Source organism: Leucopleurus acutus, assembly GCF_964270905.1.
Source record: "Leucopleurus acutus genome assembly, chromosome: 6".
NCBI classification, from domain to species: domain Eukaryota; kingdom Metazoa; phylum Chordata; class Mammalia; order Artiodactyla; family Delphinidae; genus Leucopleurus; species Leucopleurus acutus.
This window is the reverse complement of record NC_139149.1, coordinates 59,293,949-59,307,908: the sequence shown is the minus strand read 5'-3', so window position 1 is coordinate 59,307,908 and position 13,960 is coordinate 59,293,949. Positions and strand designations below refer to the sequence as shown.

The 13,960-nt window shown below is 43.3% G+C and overlaps 1 protein-coding gene across 1 annotated transcript in view; it reads right to left on the bottom strand.

Annotated features, from left to right (window-relative positions):
- The window catches only part of RAPGEF4 (Rap guanine nucleotide exchange factor 4), a 319,624-nt gene that overhangs the window by 50,471 nt on the left and 255,193 nt on the right, over nucleotides 1–13,960 (bottom strand). Inside the window, 5 exon segments of the mRNA XM_082841163.1 lie at nucleotides 1,263–1,351; nucleotides 7,130–7,245; nucleotides 9,127–9,273; nucleotides 9,686–9,762; nucleotides 11,974–12,034. Coding sequence (XP_082697289.1) covers nucleotides 1,263–1,351; nucleotides 7,130–7,245; nucleotides 9,127–9,273; nucleotides 9,686–9,762; nucleotides 11,974–12,034 — 490 coding nt within the window.

The following is a 13,960-nucleotide window of genomic DNA, read 5'->3' as shown; positions in this document are numbered from 1 at the left end:
AGAAACTGGAATGAGAAGATAAAATAAGAAGTAAATCAGTGGTAAAATACTTTTAGGAGGCATAATAATGTTAACTTTACCTTGAGTGTATTGCAAAGATGACAGAACTGGACGTTGAACTACTACTAAGTTTTTTAGATAAGTCTTTGAACTTCTTTCAGTGAGAAATCTTCTTCTGTGGAGTTCAGTGTGCTTAAAAATATTAACCCATTATTCTGAGGGGCCAGTAGCAAATGAATGTGGGCTGCTCCAAAGTCACACATAAGATGGCAACCAAAGTGGAGAATGATACCAAACTCTGAACACTTAATTCATTGGTAAGATTCATCTCATTTACCCTCAAATCTCTGTGTCTTAGTTAACAAGACTGGTTCACTGGAAGGCGGTATTATGATTTTTTCCCCCAAGAAAGATACGCTGAAGTCCAAATTCGCAGTACCTCAGAATGTGACCTTGTTTGAAATAAGGTCTTTACAGATATAGTCAAGTTAAGATAATTCATGTGGGACCTAATCCAATATGATCGATGTCCTTATAAAAAGGGGAAATTTGGACACAGAGACACATGCACAGAGGGAAAATGATGTGAAGTGACACAGGGAGAATACTGTGTAAAGATGAACAGTGGAGTGACATATCTACAAGCCAAGGGATGCCAAAGATGGCCAGCAACCCTCCAGAAGCTAGGCAAGAGGCATGGAACGGATTCTCCCTCACAGCCCTCAGAAGGAACCGACCCTGCCGTCACACGGATCTCAGACTTCTAGCCTCCTGATCTAAGAAGCAATACGTTCTGTTGCTCCAGCCACCCAGTTTGTGGCACTTCGTTCTAGCAGTCCTAGGAATCTAATACAGGTGGTGTTTCGTTACACCCTGGGGCAGCCCAAGCATCTCAGAAAGAACCACTTTACTCCCAGTTGGAGCACAGTTGTGCCTTTTACAGAGGCAGCTTCGAATCCTTTACGGGAACAGGTACTATTTAAATTATAGCCTAAGAGGTGCCTACGGAAGGTGGGATCTACATGAACTTAACAAATGCCTTTGGAAGGCTACTCTTAGTATCTGTGAATGAGACTGAGCCATCTACATAGCACAGCCAGGACGAGTAGGCAGAGGAGGGTCAAGAGGATGCTCTTCTAGTGGTCATACCCATGACCCATTTCTAAAACTGCGGTGGCTACACACACTGAGAATGAACTCAGAACTGTTTTTACAATGCTCTGCGTGGATTTAATAGACACACAACTGTTCTAGGTGTTTACCTGTTGCTTCATTTAAAGCTGGCTCAAGGCGTATCGTTTCTAGAAAATGCTCTAAAATTTTTTCAGGTGTTCCTGACATCACAGTATACCTGGATAAGAAATAAAACCATCATTAGTTTTTCAAAAGTGGGCAAATCATTAATATATAACATTTTACATATCTGCGTTTTTAGGTTTTTTTTTTGAGATCCCAGGGAACCATATGGACTCAACTTGTGACCCATATTCTCCGTAAGGTAAGAAGGATCATGTACCTCGTCAAAGTCACATAAGCAGGCAACAGAAACATCTCAAACTGAAGTAGTTACTAAAACATTATTCTTTTTTCCCTACATGGGACTAAAGTAAACTTCTTAGAGAGTGGCTCTAGCAGGCTGGGAACTGAGGCATTTCAGCCTTGTTTCAAGGGGGAGTGAAAAGGAACATGTAAATCCCAGGGCAGCTCAGGGCAAGGGGAAGTGACAGTAAACTAGGTTATCCATATATGGGTTACTTGTTGCAAAATTTCGACCGCACACTGGATTCCCCTGCCTATTTCTGGAATGCTCTGTGTTTCCCAACTGTACACTGGTATGTGCTTTGGAAATGCAGCTAAGAATAAGAGAAAAGGAAACAAACCCCCAAAACACCAATGAGCAAACAGACCCCAGTAGCATCTGAAGAGGAAGTAAATCAGCAGTGGAACATCCCTGTAACTTATATCAAGGTCAAATATCAATTAGTTGGCAGGGGGACGTTAGGCATCATATCAGAAGATCCAGCCATGAAGCTCTTCAATCAACATGGGAGGATGTAGTTTTTAAAATTAAAGGTGGGTTATTTCAAAGTCATATTCAAGACGGTCAAAAACAGTGGGTGAAAGCTATAGGCAAAATACATTAATGGGATCTGGGTAATCATATTCCAAAACGTAGACTTTGCTCTTCTGCTTGGCATTTCACTTAGGGCAAAATGACAGGGAATAAAAACAACAATGAAAATAAAATTCTCTTGTGTTTAGAAAGCAGCGGTAGAATTCAGCTCCAGGAGAACTCAGGGCTTTTGTGCCTCCTCACCAATAACCTTTCCCTGCCTGTTTGAGACCTCAGAGGAAGTGTGTTGAGATCCCAAGAATATCTCTAATGTATTCAATCTCAGGGGCTTAACCTCCTGCCTGAGGGAGTGAAGAAGAGGCAATGCAACATACGACCCTGTGCCCGGGAACACGGAGTGAGTGAAGCAACCCCGGTTTTGAAGGAGATAGCAAACGCAGTCTATTTGGAAGGTAACTGTTACTTAAACCTATTGTGTGTGTGCATGTGCGTGTGTGCCCTCAGGACCAAAAGGAAGCTGAAGAATCAATCAATCTCTGAAAGAATCTGGCTTTGGAGCCTAGAGGAAGAGCCAGGGAATAAAAAAAAAAAAAAAAAAAACAACTACTTTAATCCGAAAAGTATGACCCTTTTCTCAAAGTAAACAGCATAGAAGACGAGGGTTTTTCCTCTTATAGGCAATGACTATTTGAGGGAAGGAGAGGGCGAATCTATAAATGACTTTCAATACTTAAATGGAGAACATTGCTGAGTTCATTCAATAATTCCTAAAACGTATGATTCTTTGATGACCCGTCCAAGATGATCTGCAAGAGGAGCAGCATGTGGCCACACGAATAAGGAACTGGAGTTGGAGAGGGCAGCCAGAAGGCTGGCTTCCCATTCTGGTGTTCTTGGTTAGGACATTTCTTAGCTAGGGTTTTTGTCTGGCCAAAAAGAATAAGGGCTTGGGGCTTCCCTGGTGGCGCAGTGGTTGAGAGTCCGCCTGCGGGTGCCGGGGACGTGGGTTCGTGACCCGGTCCAGGCAGATCCCACATGCCGCGGAGCGGCTGGGCCCGTGAGCCATGGCTGCTGAGTCTGTGCGTCCGGAGCTGTGCTCCGCAACGGGAGAGGCCACAGCAGTGAGAGGCCCGCTTACTGCAAAAAAAAAAAAAAACAAAAAACAAAGAATAAAGGCTTACCTGGGTGGCAAGCCTTGAATGCTCTCGGCTCACTAGTAAGAGAAAATGGCGTCTCTACTCTCTGCCCACCTGGTCAATTGCAGACATCAGGGCACCTGTCTTTTGCTGCCAAAGTCTTCCTTTGGCAGTGGTACAAGTGCCTTACCCTACCCTATCTCTCTTCTCAGCTCCACAGAAGGCTATTCAGGGGTTGGTAATCTCTCAGGACCAGGAACTCTGAAGAGGGAGGGGCAGGGAGCTTCTGGCCTGTGATCTTGCAGCTCTGGGCTTGGCTGAAACATGTTATTACTTTCTTTCAGGCTGGACACTGCCAGGTGCCTACTGCTTGACTTCTGTTTAAATGGAGAAGACTTGAAGACCAGACAGTATGGCTCTCTTCAGTTTATTGCATGAAGAAGTTACTGTAGTCCAAGTTAAAGAGAACCCTGATTGGTTACATTATCTAAGCTGTGAGGTTCTAAACTTGAGAGAGAAAGATCTTTTTCTAACACCGAGTCCGGAAATGAGGACAGGTCTATCTGTATCCAGAACAAAAAAAGAGGTGGGGAATGGTGCCTAAAAGAGACTATCTTTCTGCAAACAGGATGGAGTTGAACGACTGGGTGGTTGATAGTCTAAGGAAAAAGCAACACAGTCACTAAAAACAGGAATAGTCATTTCAAATTCTCTCTTATTAAAACCACATAACCGGGGGCTTCCCTGGTGGCGCAGTGGTTGAGAGTCCGCCTGCCGATGCAGGGGACACGGGTTCGTGCCCCGGTCCGGGAGGATCTCACATGCCGCGGAGCGGCTGGGCCCGTGAGCCATGGCCGCTGAGCCTGCGCGTCCGGAGCCTGCGCTCCGCAACGGGAGAGGCCACAACAGTGAGAGGCCCGCGTAACGCAAAAAAAAAAAAAAAAAAAAAAAAAACCCACATAACCACAGAGCAGAAGATATCCAAAATGGTAGATATTTGAGGGCTTCATATAGTTTATCCATCATGAGAAATACTGTCTTGCTATTGACATTTTAATATCACACTCAGAGTTGAGTGGCTTGAGGAGAGTCAGGCAGTTTTGAACGGTTAAAATGTACAGTCATCCCTCGGTATCCGCGGGGGGTCGGTTCCAGGACCCCCGCAGATACCCAAATCCATGGATGCCCAAGTTCCTTGTATAAAATGGTGTAGTATTTGCATATAACCTACACACTTCTCATATACTTTATTTTTATTTTTTTCTTCTTATATACTTTAAATCATCTCTATATTACTTATAATACCTAAGACAATGTAAATGCTATGTAAATAGTTGTAAATACAGTGTAAATGCTATTTAAACAGTTGCCAGTGTGCGGCAAATTCGAGTTTTGCTTTTGGGAACTTTTTGACAAGTTTTTTTCCCCAGATATTTTCCATCTGTGGTTGGTTGAATCTGTGGATGTGGATCCCCCAGATACGGAGGGCCAACTGTATGCATAAACTATTCTGGATTTCTCAGGGTAAAGGTAAATCAGAAAAATAACGTTATCAGCACCAACATGGTGACCCTCTTTGAGCTGAAAAAAGATAATTTCTGAGGAGACAGGGGCCCTAAAGGATCCTAAATTTTAAGTCCCTCCAGAGACACGGTTGTTGCCACGTTCTTCGAGTTGTCCAGAACATCAGGTCAAAATGCACTTACATGGCACCCCCCCCCCCCCCCCCCCCGTTTCAACTCTGGTCTGGCTTGGGAAAACTCAACACGGAAAATGACCCTTTGAAAGAGTGGCTTCTTACTCTTCAGGGAATGGTTGGCACGGTGCACTTCTGTGTATGCCTGATATTTCCTAAATGGTGTGCTGTGAACACGCACGAGGCTTTGAATTATGTGAGAAATTTAGATTGGTCTACAGGACACAAATAAGGAGATATAACAGAAATCAGATCTAGGCCTAAAATAAATTGAATGCGTGTGGGCTCTCCTTTTCCCTTTAGTTTGATTTCATAAAAAAAATCTATATTTGGAGAGCACTCTGAATGGAAGCTGTTGTAACATGCAAACGCTTTTGATCATCTTCCCATGCCATAAAGAGGTGAAGGAAGGGGGCCTCCGGGGCCCTCTTGGTCAAATGTTTTAAGGTTGTGAAGAATTTAAGGCTTACTTTTTCCGGTAGCAAAATTTTCCTGAGACATCTGAGGCATTATTAAAGAATGTAGATGATCACTATAAAATGGCCTAGTTATACTTAAAAGCACTAAAGAAAATCACTGGGGGTAGTCCCAGACTTCACATAAAAAATATTTTCATTCTCATCCTCCTTTGTGGGCTGGAAGGACAACTGCTGAAAAACATGTGAACAGGAACATTTTTCAAGAGTGCATAGTAGTGAAAGATAGAAAAATAATAAAGAATTCTGGATGGTAATTTTATAGGTTTGTAAGTGAAGGGATAGTTTTTTATATAGTCTATTTTATGTCAGCCCTTTTGAAATATATTGCTTTGCAACGTTTACTAGATGGTGTTGAGGGGAGAGTATCTATACACCATATTTTGCTAGAGTAAGTTGTGAAGCTAAAGGAGCATAGACTCAGAAGTTGGTCAAGCTGGACTTGAATGCAAGCTGTCATTAAAATTGCTGTCATCCTGGGCACGGAACTCACTTCTCTGAGCCTAAATTTTTCCATCATCTGTTAAAAGGGGTTGTAATCAGGATTAGATAAAATATGCAAGAGGTACTATGGCTCTTCAATAACATTGTATTTCTTCCTGCCTTCTTTGCAGATATGTTGACTCATCCAGATGAAATGTCTGAGCCTTGGGCTTTCAGTCTAAACAATTAAAACTCATCATTTATGGTGAGTGTGTTGATTGATGGGAACATGCCGTTTACTTGGCCAAAAAAGAAAAATACTTGGGATGCACTCCATTTCAACATAGTCTGTGGCCGCATTTCTTTACCTACAGAATTGCTGTTTTTATTACTCTAAGATTAAAAATGAACGTTTATTTAAAAAATGAGATTCTGTCATTTTTTAATAATTTCTTAGAGCTACATTTCCTAGTTTCCCTAACTATTCAAATGTTCATACATTTGATTAAAAGAAGTCTCATGTAAGAAGTTGCAGCAAAAGATAGAACCGAACATAGACATACAGAAAAAGAGTCAAGTTAAATAGGTGACCTGATGTTAAATGTGAAGCAAATACCCTTCAGACATTAGCAGGAATAAGTATGGATGAGGCCAAATGGATGTTCCCAGGCCACAGTCAATAGACTGTGTTGGGACTTGCCTGGTGGTCCAGCGGGTAAGACTCTGCGCTCCCAATGCAGGGGGCCTGGGTTCGATCCCTGGTCCGGGAACTAGGTCCCACATGCCGCAACTAAGAAGCCTGCGTGCCGCAACTAAGACCCGTTGCAGCCTAAATAAATAAATATTTTTTTAAAAATAGACTGTGTTATATTTGAAGTGTGGGTTTCCATCAAAGATGCTCATTCTGACCGCACGATGAAAACACTTCTTGAGAAATCCTACATATGAAATTCAAATACCAAAGGTTCTCCACACCCAGGGGCCTACGTATCCCTTGAGCCGCCGGGCACTCCTATGCCCATTGTTCTCTCCAAAGCTATTGCCTTCTGCTCCAAGCTATTACAGTTGCACACAGACAGAGGGAGTGTTTTTACAGTGGGGGAATATTCTCCCCCGAATTACTCTAGGCAGCACCGAGCTCGACGCAGTGCCAGAAACGGACACATTATACTCTACACGATGTGTGATTAGTCAATAGAGAGAAAAAAAGTCACACACACTGCCGTCTTCCACAAAAGAGGAGAACGTGCTATTGTAGAGATGATGATACCATGTGAAAAGGTTAATCATAGTCTGGCATTTGCAGTGTTGGATGCAAACCTACTTTTGCTGAGGCTGTGAGTTTCCTTGATTAGAAGCCCTGTTCCCTGCTGGGACCTTCTCCAGCACCAAGACATCTTGGTCATGTTCTTTAAGTCTGACTGTATTCGCCTCAACGTCCTGCAAATACAAATTACACCACATACAGATGCTGCCGTTTTTCTCAGACAATGAAAAAAATTTCAAATGCTTCAGAAACTCATTTGGTGCTTGTGATGCTAATTGTTGCATCTACAAATTAAGTCATTTTCAAAGTCAAGGGCTGGAACGGTCAGAGAAAGGACGAGATGAGGTTGGAGGCACGTGGTTTTAAAAGTCTGCTGTTACCCGAGATGCAGAAAATCAGCTGAGGAGAGAGGAGTGTGCTCAGAGAAACCTTCGGGAGAGGGTGGTACAGCGGAAGGAGAGAGGAGCCAGTGCACTTATTCTTGATAAATATATGTGGCAAATAGCACTCAGCTTCAGCAGAGTTCTTTCATTCTGATTATCTTCTGAGGGTACTCAGTTTTCTTAGGAGTGGCATGTTTTCCCTCTAATCAAAAGACTTGTAAAAACTATCAGTTTGAAACGTGTTAAAAACACTTTTCAGTTATTTGGAATAATTTTGTAAATTACATCCATGACAATGGTCCTAATCTGATTCTTTCAAAGAATAATTGTGGCTGAGTGCAAACTTCATGTGTGTCAACTTCCAAAAGAGTAAAGTTCACATTTCAATGTCACTAAAAAATGATTTATTAAAAAATCGTAATGCACGTTTCCTCCTCATTTGGTTCCTATTTTAAGAGACTGGATAAAAACCACATCAAATTCCACGTGGCATTTTTTTCTATATTAGTCAATGCTTTAATCTTTAACTTAACTTTTTTTGCATCAAGAGAACGCATTCCTAAGACAAACTTGGTTGTCAGAAATTTTGCTGCCAAAGGCAAAAGCTTAAGGTTGTGTAGGAATAGGTGTCCACACATAAGGGATGGGAAGGAGACTGTAAATCTTCATGAAATAAAGCCAAATGTACCAGAAAGCACAGAAGGTGCATTTAGGATTTCAGGGTAGGAGAGAGAAAGATGCTCAGGCTGGGAAAGGCATAGAAGGGAGTCTGCTCTGTGAGCCAGCAGGGAAGGGAAAAGAGCAAAGTGATCCTGGAGGGAACAGTGTCTCTGGGTGAGGTGGGATAGACCATGGGCCACCTGAAAGGCCCGGGGTGCTGGGACAATATCACCATGCCCAGCGGTCCACAATCAGGCTTCCACCAGCTAAAGCTGGGTTGTCCCTCGCAAGAGACCAGGAGCTGGATGGTGGGGAGAACCTAGGGACCATCTATTCTAACCATCATCCGCTCTCACAAATACTTTAACAAGCTTCCATTAGGCCCCTCTGCAGAGCCATCTCTAAGTGCAATCTCATGGCTCCTCCTACAACCCCAACTGTTCTTCACCGACTTGCCAGAGTCTGCAATTCCTTTAGTGTGAATCAATTTGACAAAAAGCACTTGAAATGAAAATGCTTGGTTAGAGTAACCATGGTGGACATTAATTGCAACTAAAATGCAGTCACTTAATAAATCCAGAGGGAGTGTGAGGATATGAGAAAGATTCAGATTTGGGAAGAGACAGGAGGTTTAGGATAGAGAAAGACATGGAGAGGGAGGTGGGGAAGGACACAAAAGGGGAAACCTAGGATTGCAAAGAGAAATGTCTCAGGCTTTGACATTTTGCCAAGACATCCCTATTTGTCTTCAGTGCTCATGGACCAGTTCAGGTGTGTGCAGGGTTATTTGGTCCAGCACAGCGCGGCACATTTGCAGCCTTACTGGAATATCACCTCTGGACCCCAGAACCCACCCCAGCACATTGAACACGCCAGGTTTGTAAGCAAGGCCCTCTGGCCCTAGAGCATTCATTAATCACAGTGCTGGCTCAATTAACACTACACTCATTCTTCTTATCTGGCAAAAGTGAAAATGCGACGCCCCTCAGCCACACTGCACCTTGGACTCACCCTCAGGATCCGGTTAAAATCCTCCTTGTCTACTCTTAAGAAATGGCAGTTATCTTCTCGCAAGACGATGGAGGCAGCTCTTGGGGCATCATTCACTAGCGCTAACTTGCCGAAGTCATCGCCTTCGTGCAGCGTGCAGACCACACCCTGGAGAGAGCAACACATCCAGATGAAGGTGATCCCTGAAAGGGAGCAAACACCCACCTGCACCCCCCCACCCCCCGCAAAACACTGTATATATCAATAGGCTGTACCCAGGGATGTCAAGTGTGGGGGGAATCAGATAATTACGTTATAATGTTTCACTTCTCTTTCATTGAGTAATCTGGGCTAGGGCCTAACTTAAGTGTATACATTATAATCCAGGAGCCCCAGAAAATTCAGTACTACTCTGAGTATGATAACTTAGATAACGTATGATTAGAGATGCTATAATGTCTTTTCTGCATAGAGTAACAACGTTGTAGCAAGTTTAATTGTAGCATTAAGTTGTTAATACTTAGAACCACTAGTATATGGAGCATAATAAAGTTTCAGAAAGAAAAAAAGATATATATACCTTGCCATAAATGACTACATTCACTGATCCTTTTAGAATAATGTACCAGGAGGTGCCTTCTTCCCCCTGGTTAAACACTAGATACAAAAAAATGAAAAGACTTATGACAAGAGTAGAAGCACATCAGTATAAATTACAGCTTATCAAATCATCGTTTTTAAGTCCCCAGAATTATGCATTTAATTCCAGAAGGGAAAAAAAAAATCACTGGCAAATATGAACTTATTCATGTGGAATATTACTTCCTTTTCTTTAGAATGTGAAAGGAACAGAAATACTGCACTCCTTACTGTGCCCTAAAGATACGTATTCACTAGATACAAATTCACCAGCTATCCATTCCTTAAAGCAATACATTTCCCCCACAATTCATCAAAACTTACTAAGCTATAGAACACAGTTTTTAAAAGTATTCTGAATGGTAAAGTGAAGTTTGAAAACATGCAAATCAGCACTACATAGTGTTGATGGATGCATATCTACATATTTTTTAAAAAATGGGTTGGAATGATAACCGCATCATATAGGGTAGGAGTTACCTTGGGGAGGGGAAGAGAAGAATGAGATAAAGGAGGGAACAAGGAGCCTTCAAATGTAGAATTTCATTTTTTAGAAAACATAAAAAATGAAAAGATATGGCATAAGGTTACTATTTGATAAAAAATGTTTTTTAAAAAGGTGTCTGTGGGCTTCCCTGGTGGCACAGTGGTTGAGAGTCCGCCTGCCAATGCAGGGGACACGGGTTCGTGCCCCGGTCCGGGAAGATCCCACATGCTGCGGAGCGGCTGGGCCCGTGAGCCATGGCCGCTGAGCCTGCGCGTCCGGAGCCTGTGCTCCGCGGCGGGAGAGGCCACAGCAGTGAGGGGCCCATATACCGCAAAAAAAAAAAAAAAAAAGGTGTTTGTAACAACCTCTAGTTTTTTGTTTGAAATATTTTAAGTATTTCATGATAAAATGAAAACCATCAGTAAGAGTGAGTGAAAAGAATAAGAAAAGTTGCAAGTCATCAGTGATCATAAAAATTAAAAAAATATTAAAAGTGAACCTTTAAAATGTGAAGACAAGACATTCTTACTAAAGTAAATATCAATGTTAGAAATACCCCTTTTGATGACTAAAAGTAAAATATTTGAAACTCATTTTTAATTCTTTTTGCTTTTACAATTCATGGTCTCTGCTTATTTGACTAACACAACTCAGTCTGAAGAAAGAGCAAGATTTTCCAAAGAATGTCTCTTGAAAAGTTAACACGTGTCCATTATAAATGTTTTCTATGTTTCACTGGGTTTAGGAAGTGACAGTTTACATGGTGTGAAATGTATCTTTACTGTAGAACTCCTGAGAAAGGTAGCATGCTAGTATGTGTTACTATTCTCCAAGAGAGATCAGAGAAAGAGGCATTTCCTGATCTGAATACACCGCTAACCATGTTTTTCAAGAAGCGTTTTGTACGACGAGTGGGAAGTGCCAGCCGAAATAATTTTGCTCACTTTTTTTTTTTTTTTTTTTTTTTGCAGTACGCTGGCCTCTCACTGCTGTGGCCTCTCCCGTTGCGGAGCACAGGCTCCGGACGCGCAGGCTCAGCGGCCGTGGCTCACGGACCCAGCCGCTCCGCGGCATGTGAGATCCTCCCGGACCGGGGCGCGAACCCGTGTCCCCTGCATCGGCAGGCGGACTCTCAACCACTGCGCCACCAGGGAAGCCCTTGCTCACTTTTATTAATATGAAATTTCAATTTCTTGCTCCCAAGTATGATCACAGAACTAAACTACAATGTGCCTGCTGGAGAGATACTACATATTAGTATTGCATAAATATTTGGGGCAAAGAAATTCTCTCAGGCTCGGAGCTGATAGTGAAAATGAGAGAAGAACAAGAAGGCAGGAGAGTATGCCAGTCTAACTAGCCTCTCAAGAGATAGATTAGCTTCTCTCAAGCCACAAACTGAAGTGAGGCCACTGTGAGAAGGTTTTGCCTGGGGTCCCCCCTGAAGAGCACTGACTTCATCTCACCCTCTTTAAACACTGCCTTGAGCCAGCAGGGGAGGGAGCAAGTGGAGACGCAGGCTGGCAACGGCTCCCAGGCCGGCACCCAAAACCCAGCGGGCTGCAGAGCAAGGGATACGTGCTGGGAATAATCACAGGTCCAGAAAAACAAATGGTGCCACGTGACATCCTGGCAAGTCAGACCCAGGCCCAAGAAAGGGGAGCATTTGCAGTCAGGCTCCCATGGCGCATGCTCGGGAGGGGGCCAGCCAGGCACCATGCACGATTACAGTCTTCACTTACACACGGTTCCTCCTTTGGCGTGGGACTCGAAAATGAGAACACCTGCTAACTCCCGTTTCACCTAGAAGGAAAAGAGAAGGAATGTGGGGGAAAGGCCAGATTGGGGGGGGGCTGGGGAGGGACTTGTTCTCTTTCTGAACAGTGCTGACTTCCACGCGGACACCTCCCACTCTGCTTTGCTGCTCCTCCCGTCTAGAACCACTTCCACTAGATGTGCCACTAGATTTTTTTTTTAGTTTTTTAAAAAATTGAAGTATAGTTGATTTACAATGTATAGCAAAGTGATTCGGTTATGCATATATATATATATTTTTTCAGATTCTTTTCCACTTTAGTTTATTACAAGATATTGAATATAGTTCCCTGTGCTATACATTAGGACCTTGTTGTTTATCTGTTTTATACATAGTAATGTATATCTGTTACTATCAAATTTCTAATATATCCCTCCCCTCCTTCTCCTTTGGTAGCCCTAAGTTTGTTTCCTATATCTGTGAGTCTATTTCTGTCTTGTAAATAAGTTCCTTTGTATAATTTTTTTAGGTTCCACATATAGGAGATATCATATGATGTTTGTCTTTGTCTGACTTACTTCACTTAGTATGATAATCTCTAGGTCCATCCATGTTGCTACAAATGGCATTATTTCATTCTTTTTATGGCTGAGTAGTATTCCATTGTATATATGTACCACGTCTTCTTTATCCTTTTATCTGTTGATGGACATTTACATTGCGTCCATGTCTTGTGCCACCAGACTCTTAAAGCTTTTTACAAAAGCTGTTTTATAAGCTAATTCGTACAAGACAACCTCCCTAGAGACTGTTTAAACTTGGCTTCACATGTATGAACTAGGCAATTTCTCTGCCTGTCTTGCGTCTTGGTGAGAGGGTGAGAGCAACCACAATATCACGACTCTAGCTCCTGGAGGCTCTTCTTTGCATCACACATCATGCATCGCCGCAAACGTGTTAGAAAACTCAATGCCTTGAAGTTGAATAATAAAGCTTAAATGTGTGAGCTATTTCTTTTTAATTCCAAACTATGGTCCCAAATTATGTTCTCTCTCCCTAAGAACCAAATAACCCGAGATCTTCCACAGTGCCTGGGTATCTGGGATTTGAGGTAGAAGACTCCTCCTTTCCACTACCCACAATCCTTCCAATTCCACCAAGGCTGGGGAAGTCAGAACGTGCGCACGCTGGGGACCCGGACAACAGGTAGGGAAAAGGGGTCTTCCCTCACTTCCCTCTCCAGCATGAGCTCATGCAGGAGCTCCCCGGGTGAGGCCCCCGGGCACTAGACCTATCCCACCATGGAGAGAGTGAAGATGACAGCAGGGTGGTGGGAGGGAGGGGAGCCTGGGCTGGACCAGACCCCTGGATACTCCATGTAGGTGAGCACGCTCTCGGATCCCCAGTGGTGCAGGGAGTGGGAGGGATGTGAAGGCAATCCTGTCTGGGTTGAAGGGGGAAGGATCTGGAACCCTTCTGCTTGGGGTTGTGGTGAATGCCTCACTGCTCTCAGTGGAGACCTGAACTCTACCCCCGCCCAGAGCAGGGACTACAGGCACTGCCACCATGTGACAGTGACAGCATAATATCGCCTAGTGAGCTGGGGATGAAAGACAGATTAAGCAGATGGGCATTGCTGAGGGGTCCAGCATAAAACCTGTGATCTGTGGATGCTGGGACAGCTTCTTATATTATCATTATCATTACTGAATTATTAGCACATAGGAGACTTGTGTTGCCTGGAAATTGTGTTTCTCTGTCCCTCCTATGGCAGGAGACATTTCTGTCCACTGTTCTTCTAAACACCCTAGCCACATAAAAGTTCAGAGTCAGATACGGCCGTTGGGCCATTTTTCACTAGCGGGTACTGCTCTTGTGTCCTAAGATATCTGAACTAATGCTCTCTTGCCCCTTCTGCTTCCTTTCTCAATTTGGCAGCAAACCTGGGTGGAGCTGGCCCCTTGGGCCAGGGC